At 52.2% G+C, this 21753-nt stretch overlaps 5 protein-coding genes across 5 annotated transcripts; 3 read left to right on the forward strand and 2 right to left on the reverse strand.

Moving 5' to 3' along the window:
• Positions 1 to 2099: 2099 nt before the first annotated feature.
• On the forward strand, positions 2100 to 3074 carry T069G_11391 (ribosomal proteins 50S-L15, 50S-L18e, 60S-L27A domain-containing protein; the record flags this gene model as incomplete). Its single annotated transcript, XM_056178596.1, has 2 exons — positions 2100 to 2419; positions 2504 to 3074. The coding sequence occupies 2 exons, from the start codon at positions 2100 to 2102 to the stop codon at positions 3072 to 3074; spliced, it is 891 nt and encodes a 296-aa protein (XP_056023470.1).
• Positions 3075 to 3958: 884 nt separating this feature from the next.
• Positions 3959 to 6688, forward strand: T069G_11392 (PX domain-containing protein; the record flags this gene model as incomplete). The annotated part of the gene is made up of 5 exons (XM_056178597.1): positions 3959 to 4454; positions 4733 to 5350; positions 5402 to 5763; positions 5825 to 6418; positions 6479 to 6688. 5 exons carry the CDS (start codon positions 3959 to 3961, stop codon positions 6686 to 6688), a joined length of 2280 nt encoding a protein of 759 aa, XP_056023471.1.
• Positions 6689 to 7294: 606 nt separating this feature from the next.
• On the reverse strand, positions 7295 to 9406 carry T069G_11393 (dehydratase family domain-containing protein; the record flags this gene model as incomplete). Its single annotated transcript, XM_056178598.1, has 6 exons — positions 7295 to 8298; positions 8344 to 8751; positions 8838 to 8945; positions 9022 to 9029; positions 9096 to 9193; positions 9257 to 9406. 6 exons carry the CDS (start codon positions 9404 to 9406, stop codon positions 7295 to 7297), a joined length of 1776 nt encoding a protein of 591 aa, XP_056023472.1.
• A 1366-nt stretch (positions 9407 to 10772) lies between these two features.
• Positions 10773 to 11722, reverse strand: T069G_11394 (uncharacterized protein; the record flags this gene model as incomplete). Its single annotated transcript, XM_056178599.1, has 2 exons — positions 10773 to 11528; positions 11606 to 11722. 2 exons carry the CDS (start codon positions 11720 to 11722, stop codon positions 10773 to 10775), a joined length of 873 nt encoding a protein of 290 aa, XP_056023473.1.
• An 8015-nt stretch (positions 11723 to 19737) lies between these two features.
• Positions 19738 to 21216, forward strand: T069G_11395 (myb-like DNA-binding domain-containing protein; the record flags this gene model as incomplete). The annotated part of the gene is made up of 7 exons (XM_056178600.1): positions 19738 to 19811; positions 20219 to 20486; positions 20538 to 20708; positions 20808 to 20888; positions 20946 to 21029; positions 21086 to 21119; positions 21188 to 21216. The coding sequence occupies 7 exons, from the start codon at positions 19738 to 19740 to the stop codon at positions 21214 to 21216; spliced, it is 741 nt and encodes a 246-aa protein (XP_056023474.1).
• Positions 21217 to 21753: the final 537 nt, after the last annotated feature.

Consider the following 21753-nt stretch of genomic DNA (forward strand, 5'->3'; position numbering starts at 1 on the left):
ACAGACGCCAAGCTCCAAGACAGTACGTGCATACATCAAGCACATTCACGCCGTTCTTTTCCTCCATCCACAGTCAGGAGCTCTGGTACTCAGATCACGGTCAAATAAACCCATCATCTATGAGCAAGGGGACATACACGACCAGGATGTAGAAATATGTGGGGGGCCAGACAGCAAGGTCAAGTCTTGCGTTCTGCGGCGAAGGAAAAACTACCTTCAATTCGGCCCATATCGCTTCCTTCTCGAGTTCACCGTCAGCCATCAAGATCGAGGCAGATTCAGCAAAACCATAGACCGGTCTCTCCACCACCGCCATCATAAGCTCTTCAGCTTCATTCCTAGCACAGATATCGAAACTCTCTGGAATATATGGCTTCATCGTAAAGTTCCGAATTCATCCTCACTACAGACCGGGGTTCACATCTATACCGGGCAGCCGGTGGCAGTAAAGACACTGCACAATAAAATCCGAGGGCGAAGATACATGATTGATCAGATTAAGCTCGCTTCTCGCTACAGAGACAAAGCAGATAACGGTATACTTGGCATACTCGACGTTTGGTGTGAGCACTGGACATCTCCTCCATGCTTGTTGAAGCCGAGTAGCGCAGTCATCCAATGTCGAACCACCTATTTCTCTATGCCTCTGGCTGAGCAGAACTTTCTACATAAGCGCTGGAGAAAGCTAGACACTAACACACATCTCAAGTATTTATACCAAACTTTATGTGGATTGGCTGAACTCCATGGCCAGGGAATTGTTCACGGAAATATTCAGCCTGGAACATTGCTAATATATGAGCAACGAGCCTATATATCTCTATGCATGCAGCGACCAGACGCATACGACCCAAGCATCTGCGCTGCACCAGAGGTCTGGCTAGACAAGTACCGAGAACTGGATGAGACAAAATTGGACATCTGGGCACTTGCTATATCATGGCTCTTTACATGTTTAAGACCACCGGCAGACCTCATGATAACACGGCATTCCTATAAACATCTCCAAACGACTTTAAAGTCTCGAAGGGACAAGGGCCGTGTTCCAGAACCGCTATTTGAGCTACTGCAAGAAATGCTGGCTTGGGATCCCTGCAATCGTCCAAGTGCAATAGAGGCTCTTAACCACAAGGCATGGCTGCCTGTTTTACCACGAATAGCTCGAAAAGCAAAAGGGTCAAGAACTCGAAGGTTGATACAGGCATTGGAACAAAGAGAGCAGAGAGCCAAGGAGCTCTAATGTAATTATGTGGTTGCTTTCAATTTTCGTCCTGGAAATATAGGAGTCAATGGTTTAAAATATTACTGTACATAGAATGCATACATTTATTTGCAGCAGGACATGCATTCATAGACTCTTTAGAAGTACCCCACGCCAGAAGTGCTACCACTCGTGATGGGACTTGCAGATGCAGCCGTACAACTACTACTTGTTAGCGCATCAGAGAATCTTAATCGGGAATAACCTACATGTGTTTTCACTCTGATTGCTTGTCAATATCGCTCCCAATATGATCATTTGGCAGAGTCGATGTGAAAGCCAGAGAACCTCATGGTCCTACCCGGTAGATATCCAACTCGAAACAAACTGAACCCAAAATGTCGAATGTCTTCCATTTTACGTCTTCAATTGAAGCATCTGGTATTTGTTTGCTAACCTTGGAAGAGGTTTCGAGTGTAATTTCATCGTCTCTATCACCCGCTGTCTTTCGTACAGAAGAAATCAGAGAACGGCACCTAGCTAGGTTTAAATACCTGGATATATTATAGCATCTTCATCTATAACTTCAACATGACACTTCATGTGAAGAGACTGAGTGAATCACAGTACAATTTGTACTATTACATAACTCGCTGGATGCTCTTCTTATTTTCTCTCTCTTCATTTTATCCTTTAATAATAAAACATCAAGCCCTCTGCCTGGTACTTCTTTCAATCAGTTTATGAGGCACGAGTCTGGTTGATCCAAGAGTGGGTACGTACCACCACGCTAGCTCCGATTTAGGCCTCAGGCAACACCATCGAATTGTGCCAGTCCAAAAACTTCAAGGTCCGTCAAGTCTACCCGCATTGCGATAAATCGGCCAATTATCCCACGATGCCCCCCCGGATACCATTTCCCAGCGCTTCGCTGTGCTGCAGAGCGGCTCTCAGCACTCCCGCGACCTCATTGACCGCCTGTCTCGCCCGCCTCACCCTCCAACAAACCCGCAATGCCTCGATCCTAGGCAGCTTGGCCAACAATCCTGGCGCTGTTCACAAGAAGAAGAGAGTCGGTCGCGGTCCCTCCTCAGGCCACGGAAAGACTTCCGGAAGGGGTCACAAGGGTCAGGGACAGCATGGCAAGGTGAAGCCCTGGTTCCAGGGTGGTCAGACACCATTGATTGTGAAGCACGGCAGAAAGGGCTTTGACAACTTGTGAGTCTCTGGACGATGGCGGGGCACATATTTTCTGCACCCCCGCCATATGTCGAGATGAAAAGCAATGCTAACTGCCACCAGCCGAGCCCCTGAGATCTCCGAAGTGAACCTGGACCAGATCCAGAACTGGATCGACCAAGGCCGACTCGACCCCACGAAGCAGATCACGCCAAAGGAGCTGATCGAAAGCAAGCTGATTGGCAGCGTCAAGGATGGCGTAAAGATTCTATCTCGCGGCGGCGAGAACCTCAAGCAGCCAATCAACGTCATGGTTTCAAGGGTCTCCTCAGGAGCAATCGCCGCCATCGAGGCTGCCGGAGGCACGGTCCTTACCAGATACTACACAAAGCTGGCTATTCAGCGACTCCTGACGGGCGAGTCGGTAAACACAGACAAGCCTCTACCCGTCGGCCTGGAACATGTGGAAGGGATCCTAGCAGAGGCGAGAAAGGGCCCTTTCCGATACAGATTGCCCGACCCTACGAGCCGTGCCGATATCGAGTACTACCGAGACCCGGCGCATAGAGGATACCTGAGCCACCAGATTGCTCCAGGCCAGTCGCCCAGTTTGTACTTCAAGGTACCTGGTGTGCAGAAGGTGAAGAGCGTGGTGAAGACGGACAAGAAGAAGGCAGAGGAGACATTGTGGTAAGGGAGGGAGTGGTGTGATGTGAAAGATGATGATTGTTGGTCCCGTTGTGTATAGATGGGAATGGCGTGTATAAAAATAAAAAAGGTTGGCAGAGGATGATGGGAGTATGATATGAAATGTACAATATATGATGATTCAAAAGTAGTATATTCGTGCGGTGTGCTATAAAGTGTTTAGAGTTTCTAAATTGCTATACATGCCACGATACAGGCTATGAACAGAATCTCCAATGTCTCAATTAGCAGTACATGATGCATCCTTTTTTGTTCCCAGATAATCTTCAAGAGGTGGCCTATCGCAGTCGCTTATCTGCTCCACCAAATCCCCGGCAAAGCACTGACAATATCGGTGTCATCGACTCCATGTAGGTACGTAGGTAATCAGGGAGCTTCTGACATGTGCCAGCCAAGCTCAAGCCTCACCGTCTCACCTGGCGTGCAGTAACAGTAATTGCTTCTTCTCTCCTTCTTCTCCTTGTATTCTTCTAATTCACCCCATTTATTATAATATCTACTCCCCAGTCAATCTTGTTGCTCTACATCACCTTTTCCATTCCAATCTACAGCACCCCCATGCCACCTGTCTTACAGCGCTATTTGACGCCCTAGCCAACAGGAATCGCCGCTGAGCGCACAGTGACCGCCTTAGTCCAACCTCCTAGCGCCGCCATTACGAGTTCGTCAACACTAAGCCAACTTGATACTGCGACTGACAACCAACCCAACCTCGCCTCCTCCAGACTCTTTGCATCAACCCCGCGGCCGCAGCAGATCTTCGCCCTTCTTTCACTTTCTTTCTGCCGTATTCCCCCTCATCTCTCTTTGTCACGAGTCGCACAAGAGCTCCAGCGAGTCGATCACCGGCTCCCGGCCACCACAGACAGCATGTCGCTCTTTGGGGATGAGCCCACCGACAATGGGCCAGCTTTGGGCTCGTCGCCTCGTCGCGGAGGAGCCCGAAGCAGCGGCCTTTTCGACGACGAGCCAGCGTCCGGCCGCAATTCCTCCAGCCTCTTCGACGACGGCAGCGGCGCCTCGTCGCCCTGGGACATGCCCACGCCGCGCAAGCAGCAGAGCAGGGCCGAGCTGATCCGCAACCTGCTGCCGGCTTCGGACGTGCCCGACACCTATATCGAGACCTTCGATGCCGTAGTGCGTGAGGACGGTCAAGATGGCCAGGTTACAGCTTCGGGCATTGCCAAGCTGTTTGCCGTGGCCCGGCTTGAGGCCGATGCTCAGGCGCGCATCATGTCGCTTGTAGCTCCAGGAGGATCCGATGTGCTATTGTCGCGCAACGAGTTCAACGTGGTTCTGGCCCTCATTGGCCTGGCGCAAGAAGGCGACATTATCAGCCTTGATGGAGTAGATGAGCGGCGAAGAGGTGAGGCAACATCCCATTGATACGCAATTTCCATTCCCTCTTTTCTTTGCCTAGTTAGAGCCCGTCATGTCAGACGCAAATGCACGGCTCTTACAAGTCCGCTTTGGCAACTCCGCTCTCAACTCTGAATCAGTCGCAAACGCTGCTTGGGCGAAAAGAGACCAATTTGCTGCTACCAACTGATTCTATGCAAATTCTACAATGGCAATAGCTTCTTGAAACGGTGCTTTTGTTATCAAGGCTGGGGCAGCTGGCTAATGTTTCATCATCTCGTTTAGATATCCCTCGGCCCAAGCTGCCTGGACTGACCGCCGAACCGATTATGCCTCCTGTCGCTGAGCTTGCCGCAAAGCCGCCGCAAGTCCCGTCCAAACACGAATCCGACCCTGAGCCCGAGTCCTACAACCCCGAGCCTCTGCCCCAGCCTCAACCTCAACCTCAGTTTCATCCGGCATCTCAGCCCGAACCTGAGCATTCACAGGCCCCTGCGAGTATCTTGAGCAGATCGACCATGGTTGACCCCGACGACGATCCGTGGAACACGCCAGATATGCACAAGGGACATTCTCATCAGAATGGAAACGAAAGCCACAATCCAGCCATCAATGGACACAATGACGGCTTCAACCGGGATGCACCTCCAGCGTTTGATACACGCCCCACGAACCATTACAGTGCTCCGCCAGAGCCAATCCGCCCTCCTAATCGCCCACGACAAATCTCGAGTACGTCTTTGTCCGGTCAGGGCGGATGGGGGGCTGGATTCTACGGCAGCTCGCCCGCCGGTGGTGGCTTTACTGATATACACCAACCTCAACCTCAACCGCCCATTCCAAACATCTTTGGAGCTCAACCTCAGCCTCCCATCCCCAACATCTTTGGAGCGGACGGCGCTGGTCAGATTGGAGCAATCGTCCCACCTCCCGTTGCTCCATCCCGGAGCTTAGGAGGCCGTGTCGGAAACAATACGGAGGAAGTCGTCGTTGTTACTCTCATGCCTGGCAAGGAGGGCATATTCATGTTTCAGCATCACAATTACGAAGTCACCAGCCAGCGGCGTGGGAGCAAGGTTGTTCGACGATATAGTGACTTTGTCTGGCTGTTGGACTGCTTGCACAAGAGGTATCCGTTTAGAATGTTGCCCTTATTGCCACCCAAGAGGGTAGCCGTGAATGGAAACCACCTATCCAACGATGGCGCCTTTATCGAGAAACGACGACGAGGGCTGGGTAGGTTCCTAAATGCCATTGTACGACACCCAGTGTTGAGCCTAGAGCAGCTCGTCATTATGTTCTTGACTGTCCCTACTGTAAGTTGTGTAATCTCCATCTTGATACGACGGAGGGACCAATTGTTTAACATAGGTACAGGAACTTGCTGTGTGGCGAAAGCAAGCAACAATTTCTGTCCAAGATGAATTTACGGATCGAGCACTGCCTCCCGGTCTGGAAGATTCGCTACCACCAACCCTCGAAGACCTCTTTATTCGAACGCGCAACGGAGTTCGCCGATCTGCCGAGCTATACATCAACTCGTGCAACATCATGGACCGCCTCGTCAAGCGGACAGAGGGTGTCGCCGCTGATCATGCGCGGGTTGCCCTGTCGCTCATTTCGCTCACCGAGGTCTCTGCGGATACTTATGCTACCGATACGAGCGAGGTTCCGCTGCTCAACGACGGCTTGACGGCCATGAGCAAGCATCTGCGGACCTGCCAAAGCTTACTTGAAGACGAGAGTCGAGGCTGGGATGAAGGTGTGCTAGAGGATCTGAAGCGACAGCGTGATGCTCTGGTTAGCCTTCGCGAGCTGTTTGATCGAAGGGAGCGGCTGGACAAGGACAACATTCCGTACTTGGAAAGGAGGATACAGGCCAACGAGACTAAGCTGGCCAACTTGCGGTCTAAGCCAGAAGGCCTAGTTAAGCCGGGGGAGATTGAAAAGGTGGCAGAGGCCATCATCAAGGTGCGTTGATTTTCATGCTTAATCGTTTCTACAGGCGAACGCTAACACTTTAGAAAACAGGACAAGGAGTCTATAGTGCAGCAGCACAATCGCTCCATCTTTGTCAAGGAAGCGTTGCGCGACGAGCTCATCGCCTTCCAGTCGACGCAATACCACGTCAGCAGGTGGAATCAGGACTGGGCTGGCGAGCGCGTCAAGTATGCAGAGATGCTGGCCGACAATTGGCGGCGCCTGCTGGATGCTCTAGAGGGCATGCCGCTGGGCGATTAGACTTGACGAATACGATTTGGGGGATGGGGACGAGCAATGAGTGTATATATGTGTCCATGCATGATGTAGGATAATGAGAGGAGGGGAGCAGCGATGCAAAGAAAGGTTCATGGTGGAGTGATTGAGCGGTTTCAAGAAAGCAGCAGTCGAGGCACGATACCCTTGATTTCTTTTTTCATTTTTTGTTTCTGCCTGTTTTTTGCTCTTTTGTCATATACGAGTTTGAAGACTGAGGTTCATTTTCTTTACAATGGGATGAGAGCGATGTGGAGAGACTATTCAGAATGATTCAAGGGGCTGCTGTGGGAGCTTATTCAATGAAGGGCTATCGACGCAGATGACTACAGCGGATGTCGCATGGCAAGGTGAATGTTCAAGTGTGTCGATCGGGGTATTGCATAGTTATATAGCGGTTTGACTTCTGTGATGCTGCTTCCTGACGATGACATCCTATTCCTCACGATGCTCATCCTCTATAAACAACGACAAGAGAAACTCATCATCATCCTGCTTGAACATACATCATACATCACATTGAGGCAGAGTGCACTAATACGATTTATCATTGTATTCATTCCATCATGAGAGAATCGACAAACAGCATCTTCACCATCCATCCGTCACAGCTCCGTGACTAGCATCTCCCACCAACCTCGCATACTTTGCCAACGTTCCTCTCTTAACCGGCGGCTCCGGCGGCGTCCACTGCTTCCTCCTCTCCTCCATCTCCTCATCCGAAATAGCAACATCGATTCTATTGCTAACAGCATCAATCGTCACCTCATCACCATCCTTAACCAACGCAATCGGTCCTCCCACCGCCGCCTCAGGAACAACATGGCCAACGATGAATCCGTGCGAAGCACCGCTATACCGTCCATCCGTCACGAGCGCCACGTTACTCAATCCCGCTCCCATGATGATCGCCGAAGCACGCAACTGCTCAGGCATGCCCGGCCCGCCTTTTGGTCCTTCGTACCGCACAATGAGCACCAAGTTGCCGTCCTCGCGACGGATTTTGCCCGCTAGTAGAGCGGCGTCGAGCTCGTGCTCCTTGTTGAAGACGCGGGCTTTTCCGGTGAACGAGAGGCCCTCCTTGCCGGTGATTTTGGCGACGGCGCCGCCGGGCGCGAAGTTGCCCTTGAGGATGCGGATGTGGCCGCTGGACTTGATGGGGTCGTCTAGGGGGCGGATGATTTTCTGGCCGGGGTCGAGGGAGGGCCAGTCGGCGACGTTCTCGGCGAGGGTCTTGCCCGTGACGGTCATGATGGATCCGTCGATGAGGCCCGCTGCGATGAGCATCTTGAGCACTGAAGGAGTGCCGCCGACCTGGTACAGGTCTTCCATGAGATACTTTCCACTAGGCGCGATATCAGCCAGGAAGGGTGTGCGGTCGCTGGTGCGCTGGACGTCGTCAATGGTCAGGGGCACGTCGGCCGAGTTTGCCATGGCCAGGAAGTGCAGCACGCCGTTTGTCGAACCACCCAGGATCATGGTCAGGACGAGGGCATTCTCAAAGGCCGCGCGGGTCATGAGGTCGCGGGGGCGAATGTCCTTCTCCATGGTGATCTTGATGACCTCTGCGGCACGCTCGCACTCTCGCGACTTCTCTGGCGAAACAGCTGGATATGAGGATGAGCCGGGCAGTGTCAGACCCATGGCTTCAATAGCTGTGGCCATGGTGTTGGCAGTGTACATTCCACCACAGGCTCCAGCTCCAGGACAAGCATGACGCTCGATATCGTCCATGACGTCGGAGCTGCTGCGTCCAGGGGCATCGGGGTTGGTCTTGGCCTTGAGCGAGCCGTAGGCATAGGCACCGGAAGCTTCGTAGCAGCTCGAGATGTTGATTTGTCTCTCCAGCAAGTTGGAGTGGCCCTTGCGGATAGTTCCTCCGTAGATCATGATGAATGGCCTGTTGTGGCGGGCAGCAGCCATGACCACACCGGGCATATTCTTATCACACCCCGGAATCGAAATATTCGCATCGTGGTGCTGGGCACAAGTAACAGATTCGATGGAGTCGGCAATAATCTCGCGGGACTGAAGGGAGAATCGCATACCTAAAACGGGCGAATACAATCGAAGCTGTTAGAATTGTGTATCTTTCATATCCAAGATGGGGGGGGGGGGGGGGTGAGAAACTAACCGTCGCCGCCCATGGTGATGGCGTCGGAAACACCAATAGTGTTGAATTGCCAGCCGAGCATGCCTTGTTTATCGACGGCTCGCTTGACGATTTGGCCGAATTCGAGCACTGCGGTTTACGTATAAGTTGGATTGCTTCGTCTTTTGGTGATGCCCAATATTCGGTTGATAGTCTCGTCACTTACAATGTGTGCTATAGCAACCTCGTTAGCTCTGATTTTCCCAATAAGCTTCTCATAAGAGCTGTCTCGCAACATACTTGCATGGATTTCCCTCCCACCAAACACTCGCAATGCCGACCTGCGGCGCCGACTTCATCTTTTCCTTGTCCGGCACTCCAGCACCGTACAACATGGCCTAATTGCCGCCAACTATCAGCCCACGCTCCCATCTCGTTCAGAAATCTCTATATGTCCGTACCTGTGCTCCAGGATAGTCATGGTCCTTGGTAATCTTTCGCGACCAACGATTCAACGCACCTCCTGGAGGAAGACACGGGAACTGGAGGTAGTCCGTGGAGGACTTTGGGTCGAATGCCGGCTCGGCACTGCCAGAAGCTTGTGACGCCATTGTGTTCAATTGCTATAGTTATTCGTTATTCGTTAATAATACTCTCATATAAGCCTCCACTAAACAAAAAAAAAGAGAGCTAAGAGGGAGCTTTGGTTTTATATGAAAGGTCTTTGGAGGGGAAAGCAACAGCTCACTTTCTCTCCCCCACCCACTGGTGAAGCTCGATCCTTAGCATCCATTGAGAGTCCCAGTAGCTTCGGGCCATCGTGGAGCGATTCCGGAGGGACCCAGACTAAGCTTGTTTGCCCCTCATCTCCTCCATCAGGTTTCGAGACGGCCAGTGACGGCTGTGGCCGGAGATGCAGCACGTTGTGAAGGTGTAACAAGCTTCATATACGAACACAATAGGACAAGCAAAGAAACACTCAACCACTTACCAATTCAACTCTCAGCCTATCAATCTCACAGCCCAAACAGCTATACACCTTCAAAAACAAGAAAAAACAAAGCAAGAGAAACCATCCAACTCCTCTTCAGTTCTGCCTCCATCTCCATCTCCAGCTTTCCCGGTCTCCACTCCCCCTCCGCACCCCTCCGTCATCGTTGCCAAATTCTTAGTCTACCGGTGCTTAGCATTAGTTACTAGTTATTTGCTGCCTTACTTTCAAACTCAGCCTAATATGCCCATCCCAATTTATTCTCCTCGGGACCCTTTTTTGCGGGGAGCTTCCGAACGTCGAATCGCGTCGCGGGTTTTACTCACCCACGTTGGTTGTTTACGTACGCAGACTGCTTAGTTCCATTGTAGCTAAAGAGGCCTGTTTTATTGGGACGGGTACTTGTTCTGCCGATGGATGGGGTTTATACGAGGTCGCCAAGAGCGATAGGAGAATATTTACAATAGAAGCTCTACTATTTTGTTCATTTTTTTAAGCTTAACAATGGAGATTGCTCGAGTCAGTTGAACTTTTCAATTCAGGCTGATAACTAAATGGTAACTTTTCCCAAATGCGCTATTGGCAACCCAGATACATGGACCCTATTATATCCTCCTCAAACTTCACTGTCACCTCAAACTCTCCCTCGTTTCAGTGAACCCAAACCAAACGAACCCCAAAGAAGAGAACGAAAGAAGAAAAGAACATGGGGCACATCCTGCAAAATTACAAAACATATGCCCTGTTTCAGAAAACGCCCACTAAGCAAACTCTAATGTATGCGAACAACCATCATCTCCAAACTAGAGAGAAGGGTATTGAAAAAAAGGGTTCAAAATGGAAAAAAAAAGTGCAGAGTTCGGTCAATTCCACACCGAAATCCGCTAATTCCTATGCCAAGGAAAAATAACATCCAAACACCAAACATATTTCCCAACAAATCAAGTCTACAAAAGAAAAAGGTATATATTCAAGATGTTTTTCTTTTACCATTGACCAGGAGGGGTAGCAGGAGCATTCGTCCCCAGAATAGACGCGATGCTCGTCCTGTCCGCGCTGCTATCCCTTCTCAGCTCAACTTTCGGGCTGGTCGCGGGTGTGGGAGGCATAGCAGGCTGTGCTACTCTCTGGTTGAGCTTCCACGCCGTCTCCAACATGTCGGGCGACGCGTTGAGGCCGTAATCTCTAGCCACTGCGTCCCAGAAAGTAGCTCGGTGGGTGTTGTATATGGCATGAAGACGAGAAACGTCGACACGTGCTGGAGGCTGCGTCGCGGTGGACGGCAGAGAGAAGCCTCCATGCATCTCATGGTGCTGAGTGGCATGAGGATGAGGTTCCATGTAGACCAGATCCTCGCGGTATCGGGGTACGGATTGTGAGTTTGGATCAGGCATGGCCGCGGGCTTGGGCAGGATGATGGGTAGTTGGGGAAATGCCCAGTTGTCGACGATGCTGGGGAGCTGGACTGAACCGCCAGACGACGTCGAGCTGTAACTCTCGTTCCTCCTGTGCATCGAGACGTGCTCGGTCGGCAGCTGTGAAGCCGGAGGGAGAACCGGGGGAGCAGCCAAAAGGGGGCCCTGGACAGTCATCTCAGGAGAAGACTCTGAGATGGACTCCTTCCGTCGACCGGTGGTGATCTGATGGTAGTGCAGCCGACATGCAAGCTCCGTCTTATTAAGGTGGACGGCAATCTGCTTGTAAGGCACCTTTTGAAGGCGAGTCTCAACGAGGTAATGCTCCTAGTGAAGCCATCATGTTAGTCTCATCTCATCGCCCAACATCCATCATCATCAACTCATAGTAATCCTTGACCTACCTCAGCCTCGCTCCATGCACGTCCTCCGCCAGTGTGGGTTGCCTTCCGATTCTTGGTTACACCCTGTCCCATCCGTTGGGCGGTACCGCTCTTTGTGATATAACCCGGTCCCGTCATTATGTATATCGGTGTGTGTGATGATGTCTCTTGGGGTATCTTTCTTTTTTGTATTATATCCACGCTGCTTATTAAGGCGCTTCGGTAAACCAGGCCAATGTTTTTTGTTGTTGAATGATACGCTCGAATGAATTGATTCCGCTATGCAAAGATGATGGTTGTAGGATATGAGTATGAATGAGTATGAGCGTCGCCAAACCAGTTGGGGGGGGGGAAGGTGAGTCAAGTGAGCCAGCCACAAGAGTAAAAAAACAGGATTATTAAAATAAGAAGAAGAAAGAAAAAAACGGGGTTGAAAAACACGGCGATCCAAACGAGGAAAGACAACAGGAATATACTCCAGAAGAAGAGAAAACACAAGTCCAGAGGTGAGAGGTGGCAGACGGACGCATGGGCAGTGAGCAAGTATTAAAACATGCTCATCTCTATCATACTAAACCTGCGCACGAACGGGCTGCAATCTAGCAATGACCCGGGTTAGCCTCCTCTTTGTGTCCCCACGAAACCTGGCGATATCCATTATCTGGGCGCGCCAGGGGTCCCCCATCCCTCCTCACCCCTGGCCCGGCTTCTGTGAGATCGCAGAGTAACCTGTGACACTTTCGTAACAGCATGTCGACATAAGCATAACGTTCTGGCCTCTTGTTTCTCATGCGGCCCCGTCAGGACGGCACCAAGAAACACATTTCAAACAATTTATGCAGTCTCGTCTAGTGCGGAAGGGCTAGTGAGGTTTTGCTTGTTTGAGACCTTCATCTTGTTCCGATTTGTGTGGGGTGGCGCCTGTCGATGGATCGTAGGGATACAGGATGCTGCAGTTATGCGGAAATAAAGTAAATTGACAGCTTGGCTTGATTGATTGCCGCGTTGACAGGCCTCGTCATTCTCCTTCAATCGATTTCTCCTCTCTTCTTTTCACTTCATCGTGATTCTATCCCGGTGGCGTACGAAAAAGTTAGACTCCCTCATACAAACTCCATGAGGCCCTCGTGCTCTCCAGTCCTACCTCTACACCTCATCAAACGCACGACAACAAACTCAACTGGCCCGCCTCTAAGGCCCCCCGATGGCTGCTCCCGAACCAATCAAACAGCGGCAGTTATCTCGTTCTCCGCATCGCAAGCGATCATGATGCAAGGAGCAGAGGCGTCGCTGTTTGAAGCCTGTTTCCATTCTTGAAACAAGGAGGCTGTTGTTCTCGTCCAGCTAAGCGAACGCCTCAGCAAAAAAAGCCAACGGGGCCGCCCCTTGACCCGGCTTCTCCAGCAAATGGACCCGCGGCTTGTTTTATGGAGTAATGGGAAAAAAAGAATAGAAAAGTCAAGGCGGATAAAATTCTCCGTTGCGGGATGGATCTGAATTTGGCATTATGGATCCTATAGAGGAAATTCGCCATGTTGCGCAACATGGTAAAGTAGAAATAAAAGGTGGAAGCCGCAGTGTAAGTGGCTTGTTGACGGGAAGCATCATCGCACTCAATTCAACTCACCCCAACTCGTAAACACAAATCAACCAAAACACACAACAGCCGAAAACAACCAACCCTTTCAGCAAAAAGACGAAACGAAACGAACAAACACGGAGCCTCCTCAGGTCTTCGGATGTCGTCCTGTTCCGGTAGCCGCCATGCCTCAGATGGGCGGCCGGGCATCATGCAGCCGCGTTTCAACCCTGCGCTTCGAAACACGCTAGAGGCGACTGGCGAAACCCTCGCATGAAGGCGCCTCTCTTTTTTATCTTTCGTTTCACGTCATTCGCCTGTGTGTGTATGTGTTGTTTTCTCTCATCCTTCGAGGCGCATGAATTTTTGAGGCGAAAGAGAGGGACAAGACGGAAAAAGTCAAAAGATGGGCGGAAACAAGGTTGAAAACACACCTGGGGCCAGCCACTCAGACGGAGTGCCGTCGTCCCGGCGCAGGAGTGACGATGGTGGCAAGGGCATGTTATGTGTTTTGTCTGGGCGATGAAAACACCAAGATAGTGGCTGTTCGTTATGCTGATATGCTCACATATCCCACATGCAGTTATCAATCAAAACCCCCCATCCGGCGGGTGGGCGTCGAGCCGTGTCTCCGAGGCACAGGCATGCTAATGTAATGTACTCGTATGTATGAGCCGTATGTATGTGTAGCCGCTGCCGATGATGCCTGTAGTATGTATGCATGTATGTATCAAGGCATATCAATGCAGCGTTTCCAAGTTTTTTCGCCATGTCTCTCTCTGTCTGCTGTCTGTCCGTCTGCCTGTCTGTGTGTCTGTCCCGCCTGTTCCTCATCTCGTGAGACCTACTTCCCGCCAATGGCCAGACAAAATGCAGCCCAACGCGGGCACAGTCGGGAGACGCTCATTTCGATTCATGGCCATCTCAGGCGCCTCCCTAGGGATGGGATTCTCCGGTTGGCTAGCCGAAGCATTCGCCCGGGAATCGTATGACATGCCGTTCGATCGGCGAAAAAAGAAATATTAAGGATTCAAAGTTATTTTTCTCTGCAATGTCCAATCACATAATTGCCCATGGCTTTTCTTTTCTCTTCTTTTATTTTATTTTCCACTTCGTCGTTGACCGGATGACGCATCATTTTGGCTCAAATTGCATCGCAACTCTAGATTTGCATGTGGCGAGCCAAGAAAGGCTCCCTCTCACTAAGACATTCACTTCCCATTCGATTCTACGCCACTTCCCCGATAAATATGGCATCATCCAGTACTCATACAAACAGAGTACAATCTGAACCAGATAGAGACATGCCGACAAGGTATTTGCGTAGAGTCGATAGGGGCTCGCATTTGCTTGTAGGCCGCCCGTGAAAGAGTCTGGATGTCCCTATCGCTTCACCCTCAATGTGATATATCACACAGCTCGCCTGCTGTCATTTTAGCCTCTTGCCGCCTAATGGCAGCTCCTTTGCTCACATTTCGATTTGATTTGACGTGCGACTATGTGAGCAATCTGCATGTCTTTCATTAAATGTCCATTGCCGGGTAATTGCACGTGTGCTTTTTGCAAATTTGGCACCCGGGCGTGGACACATTCCTCTCCTCGGTACAGTGGAAATGACTCGGTGACGGTGGCTGTGTCGATTCCTCTCACCTCCGGATAGGGTAGATGGATTGGCCTCAGTGAGCCGCCTCGTCATCTCATCCCTTGCCTTGTGCATAACGCGTGCGTGCCTTAATATAGAGCACGAGCAGCAAGATGAGCGCTGAGAGGCTCCAAATTCCTGTTGCTTTGGCTTACCCTGCACTGTAATAGGCACCGAGGACGAAGAGAAAACGGCAGCTCGTATCCATCCTCGAGCATTTGTTGGGTCTATCTCACAATCCTATGATGCCCGTAACGGCAGCTGAGGCGAATTGGCCGGGTAAATTGACCCCCAACGATGATAGGTATCCAACATCCTACAGGTGCTTGTATGTATGTATGATCAATAGTAAGCCTGAAGTGGTGTTAAAAAGAGATGAAATGCAATGGCACACACCGCCCACCCCTGGGCAGATATCGCAAACGAGTACACATTTACACTGTATGCAGGCTCGTTCGTCTCTGGCAATAAAGCGGAGGTTGGGGAGCGAGATCATCTCAGCACGCCTCTATTCTGCAGGTTATCAAGCAAAGCTGCTGGTGAGTGGTACAAAGGTCCGACTCACATCGCGAGTTTCTCCATGCGTAGTAACGAGAGCTTCTGTCGTCGAAAAACACTAGAGCGAATCGGATTATATTCCAATGCAACAGTGGCCACATTAAATGCCAAAAAATGGCATCCTCCACAGGTACAATGTTTGCAAGTCACCCAGGCCGTCAGAGGTCCCAGACGCTGGATCTGGACAAGCCATGTAATGTACACATGTAATGTACAGTACAAGGTGGAGCCGCGATGCGATGCGGCCCTAGCCTCGAAGCTCAGCAAAGGTATCGAGTACTTGGCGGCGAGGTATGCGATGGACATGCACAGAGTGTCAGAGTACATGATGCTTGCTTGCACTTGTGCCATGGCATGGCGATTTGCAGTTCGTGCGAGGGAGGTTGCAGGGGGGGAGAGAATTGGAGAGGTTCTGGAAGGACGGGAGCACAAGGTGCATGATGTTCTGGTGATGTGGTTGCTGCTGTTGCGTGCTGTGCTGTGCTGTGATTTGGTGCAACTGGACTGACGATGCCGGCCATATGCCACGGTGCTGGGCATCGAGAAAGAGGCAGAAGAGGCAGACAGACGGGGCTCGATAAGGCTGGCCTGTTGTCTGTCTCATTCCCTTCTCTCTCTCCTCTCTGTTCCCTCCTCTCCCCTCCCGGGTTCCCCAGAGAACAAACGAGGCCATGGCGTATCACCAGCCGGCCAGCGCCGCTCGACGCTTGTTGACGCACGGCATGGCATTTCACGCATGGCCAGGCTCTTCTTAGGCCGCCATGAAGCACACACACATGTCATGTCCATCCCCGCTTTTCCCGGGCCTGTCTAAGATGAGATTCGTGTCATTCGACAGGGAATGCCTTGGCCGCCTAAGCGAGCGGTGGGAATAGGCAATACTGCTACTAATACTTGTCGAGCTGTGACTGTGGCTGTAAGTAGGTAGATACGAAATTAAACCTCAGGAAGAGAGAGAGACAATGAGAGAGATAGATTGGCGTCGACGATCCCCGCGGCCGGTTGCGTCATCCGCTAGAAGAAATGCGAGGCGAACAAGCAAAAAAGAAGCTCGAGAGAAGAAGCAGATGAAAGGGAGTGCGATTGTCGTGCCTGTCCATCGCTGCCGAATACGAAAGCCGTGATCAGCGTTGGGCTGAGCTTTTGGGCCACTTTGGCGGGTGCTGGTGCTGGTGGCAGCAAGATAACTTTTGCACTCTCAGCGCCAATTGAACTTGCTCAAGGCGCAAAGAGTATCTGCAGCGAGTACGGAGTCGAGTCGTGATTGATGGCTGGTCTGCATTGTTTCTGTTTCTGCTACTGCAAGGCAATCAATTGGTGCTACCGCCAGCGAAACGACGAGACCCGAAGGCGATGCGCGATGCGATTGCGATCCAATGCGATTTGATGCGATGCGATACGATGCGCTACTCTGGTGGCAGGTACCGCATACCTGCTGCACCCGCCCGCCTTGCGAGCTTGTCCTCGTACTCCCGGGCTTGTACCGCTTGTACCTCCAGACTGGTCTCGTACCACGTACCCCCGTTGCACTCACACTCACCTAACCTCACGAACGCCTCCAGCTCGCGCAAGTACCTGTACCTTGTACTCGCGCTGCTGGCCCGCCCATTGGCCCGCAGCCAAGGCACGGCGAAATGAGTGGCTGGTGCAGGAAGGCGCGCGGGCAATCGGAAGGCCAACGCGAGAGCGGATTGCGGCCGCTGATTGGCTGTGGTCGGAGCCCCAGCAGTTCCCAGCCGTTGTCTCTGGCTTCATTTCTTTTTATCGGAAGCTGCTCACCGGAGGCACGAGTACAAAGTACGTACATGGACTAATGCAAGTGCTGTATCAGTACCAGCACCCGTAGCAGTACCAGTACAAACACAAGCACCGGTACGCGACTGAGCCCGGAGCTCCGTCCCGTGATTTTTGAGTGTCCGTGCCTGTTTTTTAATGCCTGTATCTCTCTACCTATCTCTATCAATATATTACTCGCAATAACGTCAACAGTACAGGGGCTGCGGAGCAGAGCCCCCGCGTCGTCTGTCTGTCTGTCCTCGCGGAAGGCACGGTAACGGTACTGCCACTGTACGAGCTGCCTGAAGGATCCATGGGAAGAACCGGCAGGGCAAAAGGTTCATCACGGAGCCTTGCTGTGTGCGTTGCGTGGACACGCCTCAAAGTAGTGGTACTAAGCACCGCTAGCGCTGGCCCGTGCGCCGCCCAACCTGCTGCGGTCTCCCGTTACGCACGGTGCGACGACGCTCGACACTCGAAACTGGACACTATGCGCTGTGCGACACCACGGCATGCATCGCACAGTGCGGTGGGGAGTCACGAACCAGCACCTCGCACGGCCACGCCCCTCTGCGCCCCGGCAACGATGGCGCCACTCGAGATGTGTATCAGTACCCCGCCCAGCCCCCAACTTTGCGTGCGCCAAAAGTATCGGATCCGGGCATCACCACACGCCCCCTCTAGGTTCTCTTCTTCTGCTGCGCCCCACCCTTCCTGCCGCCAAGCTTTTCCCGTGCCCTCGTCACTGATCCTGGCCGCTTGCCTCCCTCCCACTTGCCCAGGTCGCGCAACTTCTCTCTCCCCTTCCCCCCTTCCCCCAAAAAAAGACCCAGCACCAGCAGGCAGGCCAAAACATCTACCTCGTCCCCCAGAAAAAAAAAACCCAACCGAGTTACTTGGGCTCCAAGTACTCACATCAACGCTTCCACCCCCGAAGCGCCTGGCGACTCGACCTGGCCATTTCCATCGCACGCTTCTGCAACGGTGCTCCACTGGCCTTCAGCTTTCAGCTTCAAACGTCCTGCAGAGGCCCGACCATCGCATCGCATCGCATCGCATCGCCTCGCATCGTGTGCCCCGAGTAACGAGCGAGTACGTGCCGTGCGTGCTCAATCAACTTTGCGTGCCGTCCGTCCTCGCGCCCCGGCCCAGCAAAAAAAAAAAAAAAAAACACTCTGCGCAGCCCGCCGAACACGCTACGCTACTTACTCCAACGCATCCAATCCAATCCAGTACACGCTACTGTACCATCTGGCCTCACCTCACCTCAACCCGCTTCAACCACTCGCAGCTCACCCTGGCCGATCCGCGTCCTTTCAGACTCTCCGGAGTACCGACCAGTACCACTGCATCCGTCGGCCTGCGCCAACCAGCTCTCGTACGTGCTTTCTTGCTTCTGCTTCTGCTTTGCCTCGCTTTGCTTTGCTGCCTCTCTGCTGCCTCCCATTTGTTCGTTCTCTCTCAACTTGACTCAGTCGGGTCAAGCCAAGCAAAACCAACAGCTCGACACCCAAGCACGACTGAGCCTTGTCAGCACAGCACTGCAACTCCCTCACCCACTCAATCTTTTGCTCGTCCGTTATTCCCAACCCAATTAATCCCTCTTGCTCTCAATTCGCCGTCCGCACCCGTCACAATAGTAACCCAAGCCCACTGTCGCCTCGGCTTCGGATCTGCCCCCCTAGCCAACGCTTTTTCTCTCCCCACCACCACTGCCACAGCCAACTTACCACTGTTTTACACAATCCCATCAGTCCACCAACCCGCGCGCGTCAAGTCTCGGCTTGGCTAGTTTTTTTTTTGTATCTTTTTTTTTTTCTGTCCCTCACCTCTTATTAGGAGGCTCTTCAACCACACCCCCAAAAAGAAACCCACGGCCTTTTCGGTGCCACTGCGGTTACAAGTACTTGTTGATCCAAGTGGTCTTGCACTACTTTGCCGAATTGTGCAACCTGACCCTTTCGGCCCCCAGCTTTGCTCCTTTGGTTGTTCGACCAAGGAAAAAAAAGCCGAGCCAGACTTGTTCCAGTCGGATGCGCTTTAGGCAACATTGACATACATTGCCTCGCCCGTAAGGACATTCTCTTTCTCTCCCCCCCCCTTGCTCCCTCTCGCCGGGCATCCTCACCTTGTGCCTTCGCAACGTCAATCCGTGGTAGCCAAGTTGTCGACGACACTCGTCGGGGATGCTCGTGTGTTCCCATTGTTGATGCTCCTGCGCCTATACTCAAGCTTCAAGCTGCGTCGCGTCAGTTCCGTTGCAGCCATTGTTGGGAGCTTGACCTTACGCGTGCGCTGCGCGTAAGCTCTCTTTGAGCAAACAACCCCTCTCTTTTGATTTTTTCCCCCTTCTATTTTTCTTGTGTTTTTTTTTTTTTCTCCTTGGTCCCTTTTCCGGTTGCTGTGCTGCAAGTCGACAGCCTTGCCGGCTCTTGGACGCGCCGCGTGCAACTAGGGCTTGAAGGGAAAAAGAAAGAAAAAACGCGCGGTTCCTCTCTTGCTGCATCTTGAAATTCTTCTTTGATTCCATCGACAAGCTTATTTAAAAAAGAGACGAAATCGTTACTGACCTTTATTCGCGTGCGCTATCATCAGATCATGCAGCAGTGGCAAGTCGGCCCCGTGCCGGACTACGTCTACTCCAACTCCCCCCACCCGTCCAACGACATGCAGTAAGTACTCGATCTCCTTGTTCCTGGTACATCGTCTTTCCACCATCTACACCAGGGCCCTCTGTTGTCCGTCACATTGTGCCTCCATCGACCACCAGCCATGTATTCAATGTATATCGTTTGAACTTTCTTTTTTACCCGTTTCTTATTTTTACACCTCTACCCCGTCATGGCATCACCGGCTGGGAGACAAACGAACGCTGTATCACCGTCTGCCTCCTGTTGATACCTTCTATAACTTCGCCCGCTGTGCCTGGCGAAACCATGGCCCTCTCTCCCTCTCCCCGCTTCCCACCCCCGGCCCCATCTAGAGGGAGCCCTTTCCTATACCATGCATAGTTCCATGCCATGCCATGATGATTCCCCTCCCCCGCCAGCGAGTCTGCTAACCGGGGTGCCTCGAACAGTAACCATCCTTACCCGGCCGATATGGCTCGTCGCAACGACCGTATGGAGTTTCCCTACGGCGCTCAGCCTAACATGGCGGCCCAGCAGCAACACCACCCAACTCCAGTCCAGCCGCCCATGAGCGTATCGCAACAGCCCCCGAATGGCCCTCCGTCTCAGCAGCAGACGCCGACTCAGCCCGCGGCCCAGCCGCCCAACGCCCGCTCACGGAAGCGGCCGGCCCAGAACGCTGCGCCCTCACCCGCCACGGCTGCCGCTCCACCTCCCGTTGCCGCCGCCCAGGGTCAGCCTCCTGCGCCAACGCCTCCCGCTCCCCAGGCTGCTCCTCCGCAAGCCCAGCCGACGGCCAACGACAACGCAAACTCGACCGATGCCGCCTCGGGCCCTCCCACCAAGAAGAGCAGGACCAACACGCCGTGGACTCCCCAGGAAGAGCTGCGGTTGAAGCAGATGCGAGATGCCGGAAACAGCTGGGCTGAGATTGCTAAGGTATGTAGCCAATTCTTGACGACAATGGAGGCAACGCTTGCCACTGTTGTTGGCTTCACTTGAAGAGAAAGAAAAAAAAGCTAATTGAGATTCACACAGACCTTCCCTACGCGGACAGAAGGATCCGTGAAGAAGCATTGGTACAAGGACATGCACTATGCTGAGTTTGCCGAGGACGAAGTAAGTCATCTATTCACCCTCAATGTCGATGCCTCATTGATTGATCAGTCTGTTCAGAGTCAGGCGCTGTTGAACGCTATTAAAGAATACGAGAACAACAAGTGGAAGGTCATTGGCCAGAAGGTTGGGAAACCAGCAAAGGTATGACAGCCCCCCCTTCTTTTACCCCCCTTGGACCATATGCTAACTTGGTACAGGCCTGTGAACAGTATGCAAAGGAGCATTTTCCAGGTATGCTTACAGTCTTTGGCCGGTAGGGGTTAACCGCAACGATCGAGGTCCCGCTAACTCGTATGCAGATCTCTTTGGCAACCCCAAGGGGAGATGAACTCCACGTGATTGCTCGCCCGCGCCCCGGCCTGATGAATGCTCCTGATCGGACCGCTCGACGACTGTAATTGATGTACCCAGATGTCGTCTTGTATTCTAGTTAGGACTCAGGCCCCCGGGATCGCTGTGGAGAGGAATGGGACCAGCTGCCTTTGTTTATTTATTTCGGTCTTTTTTTTTTATCGTCGCAAGGGTTTCCAGTTTAATAACTCCAGATGCAGATCTCTGAAGAAAAAGCAAGGAACAGTAAGGAGTACGGCCAGGGTTTCCGCTACTTCGTTAATTGGCAAAGCTTGGCTTTTGTCATGACTTCTTCTTTTGTCTTTTTGTCCTTCTTCGCCGACTTTATTTAGTCTCCCGTTCTTCTCTTCTTTTTCTTTTGCCGGTCTTAGAGAGAGAGATGTGTCTATGTCGTTCTTCGTTCGCTGGGTGGGAAATGATTCACTGGACGGTCTTTGTTGGCGTTGGTGGCGGGTTGTAGTCCTCTTGGTCTTGCCTGTGCTCGTTTGAGAGGACTCGAACCGTGGCCTGCCAT

This window comes from Trichoderma breve (genome assembly GCF_028502605.1).
Source record: "Trichoderma breve strain T069 chromosome 7 map unlocalized scaffold00008, whole genome shotgun sequence".
Taxonomy (NCBI): Eukaryota; Fungi; Ascomycota; class Sordariomycetes; order Hypocreales; family Hypocreaceae; genus Trichoderma; species Trichoderma breve.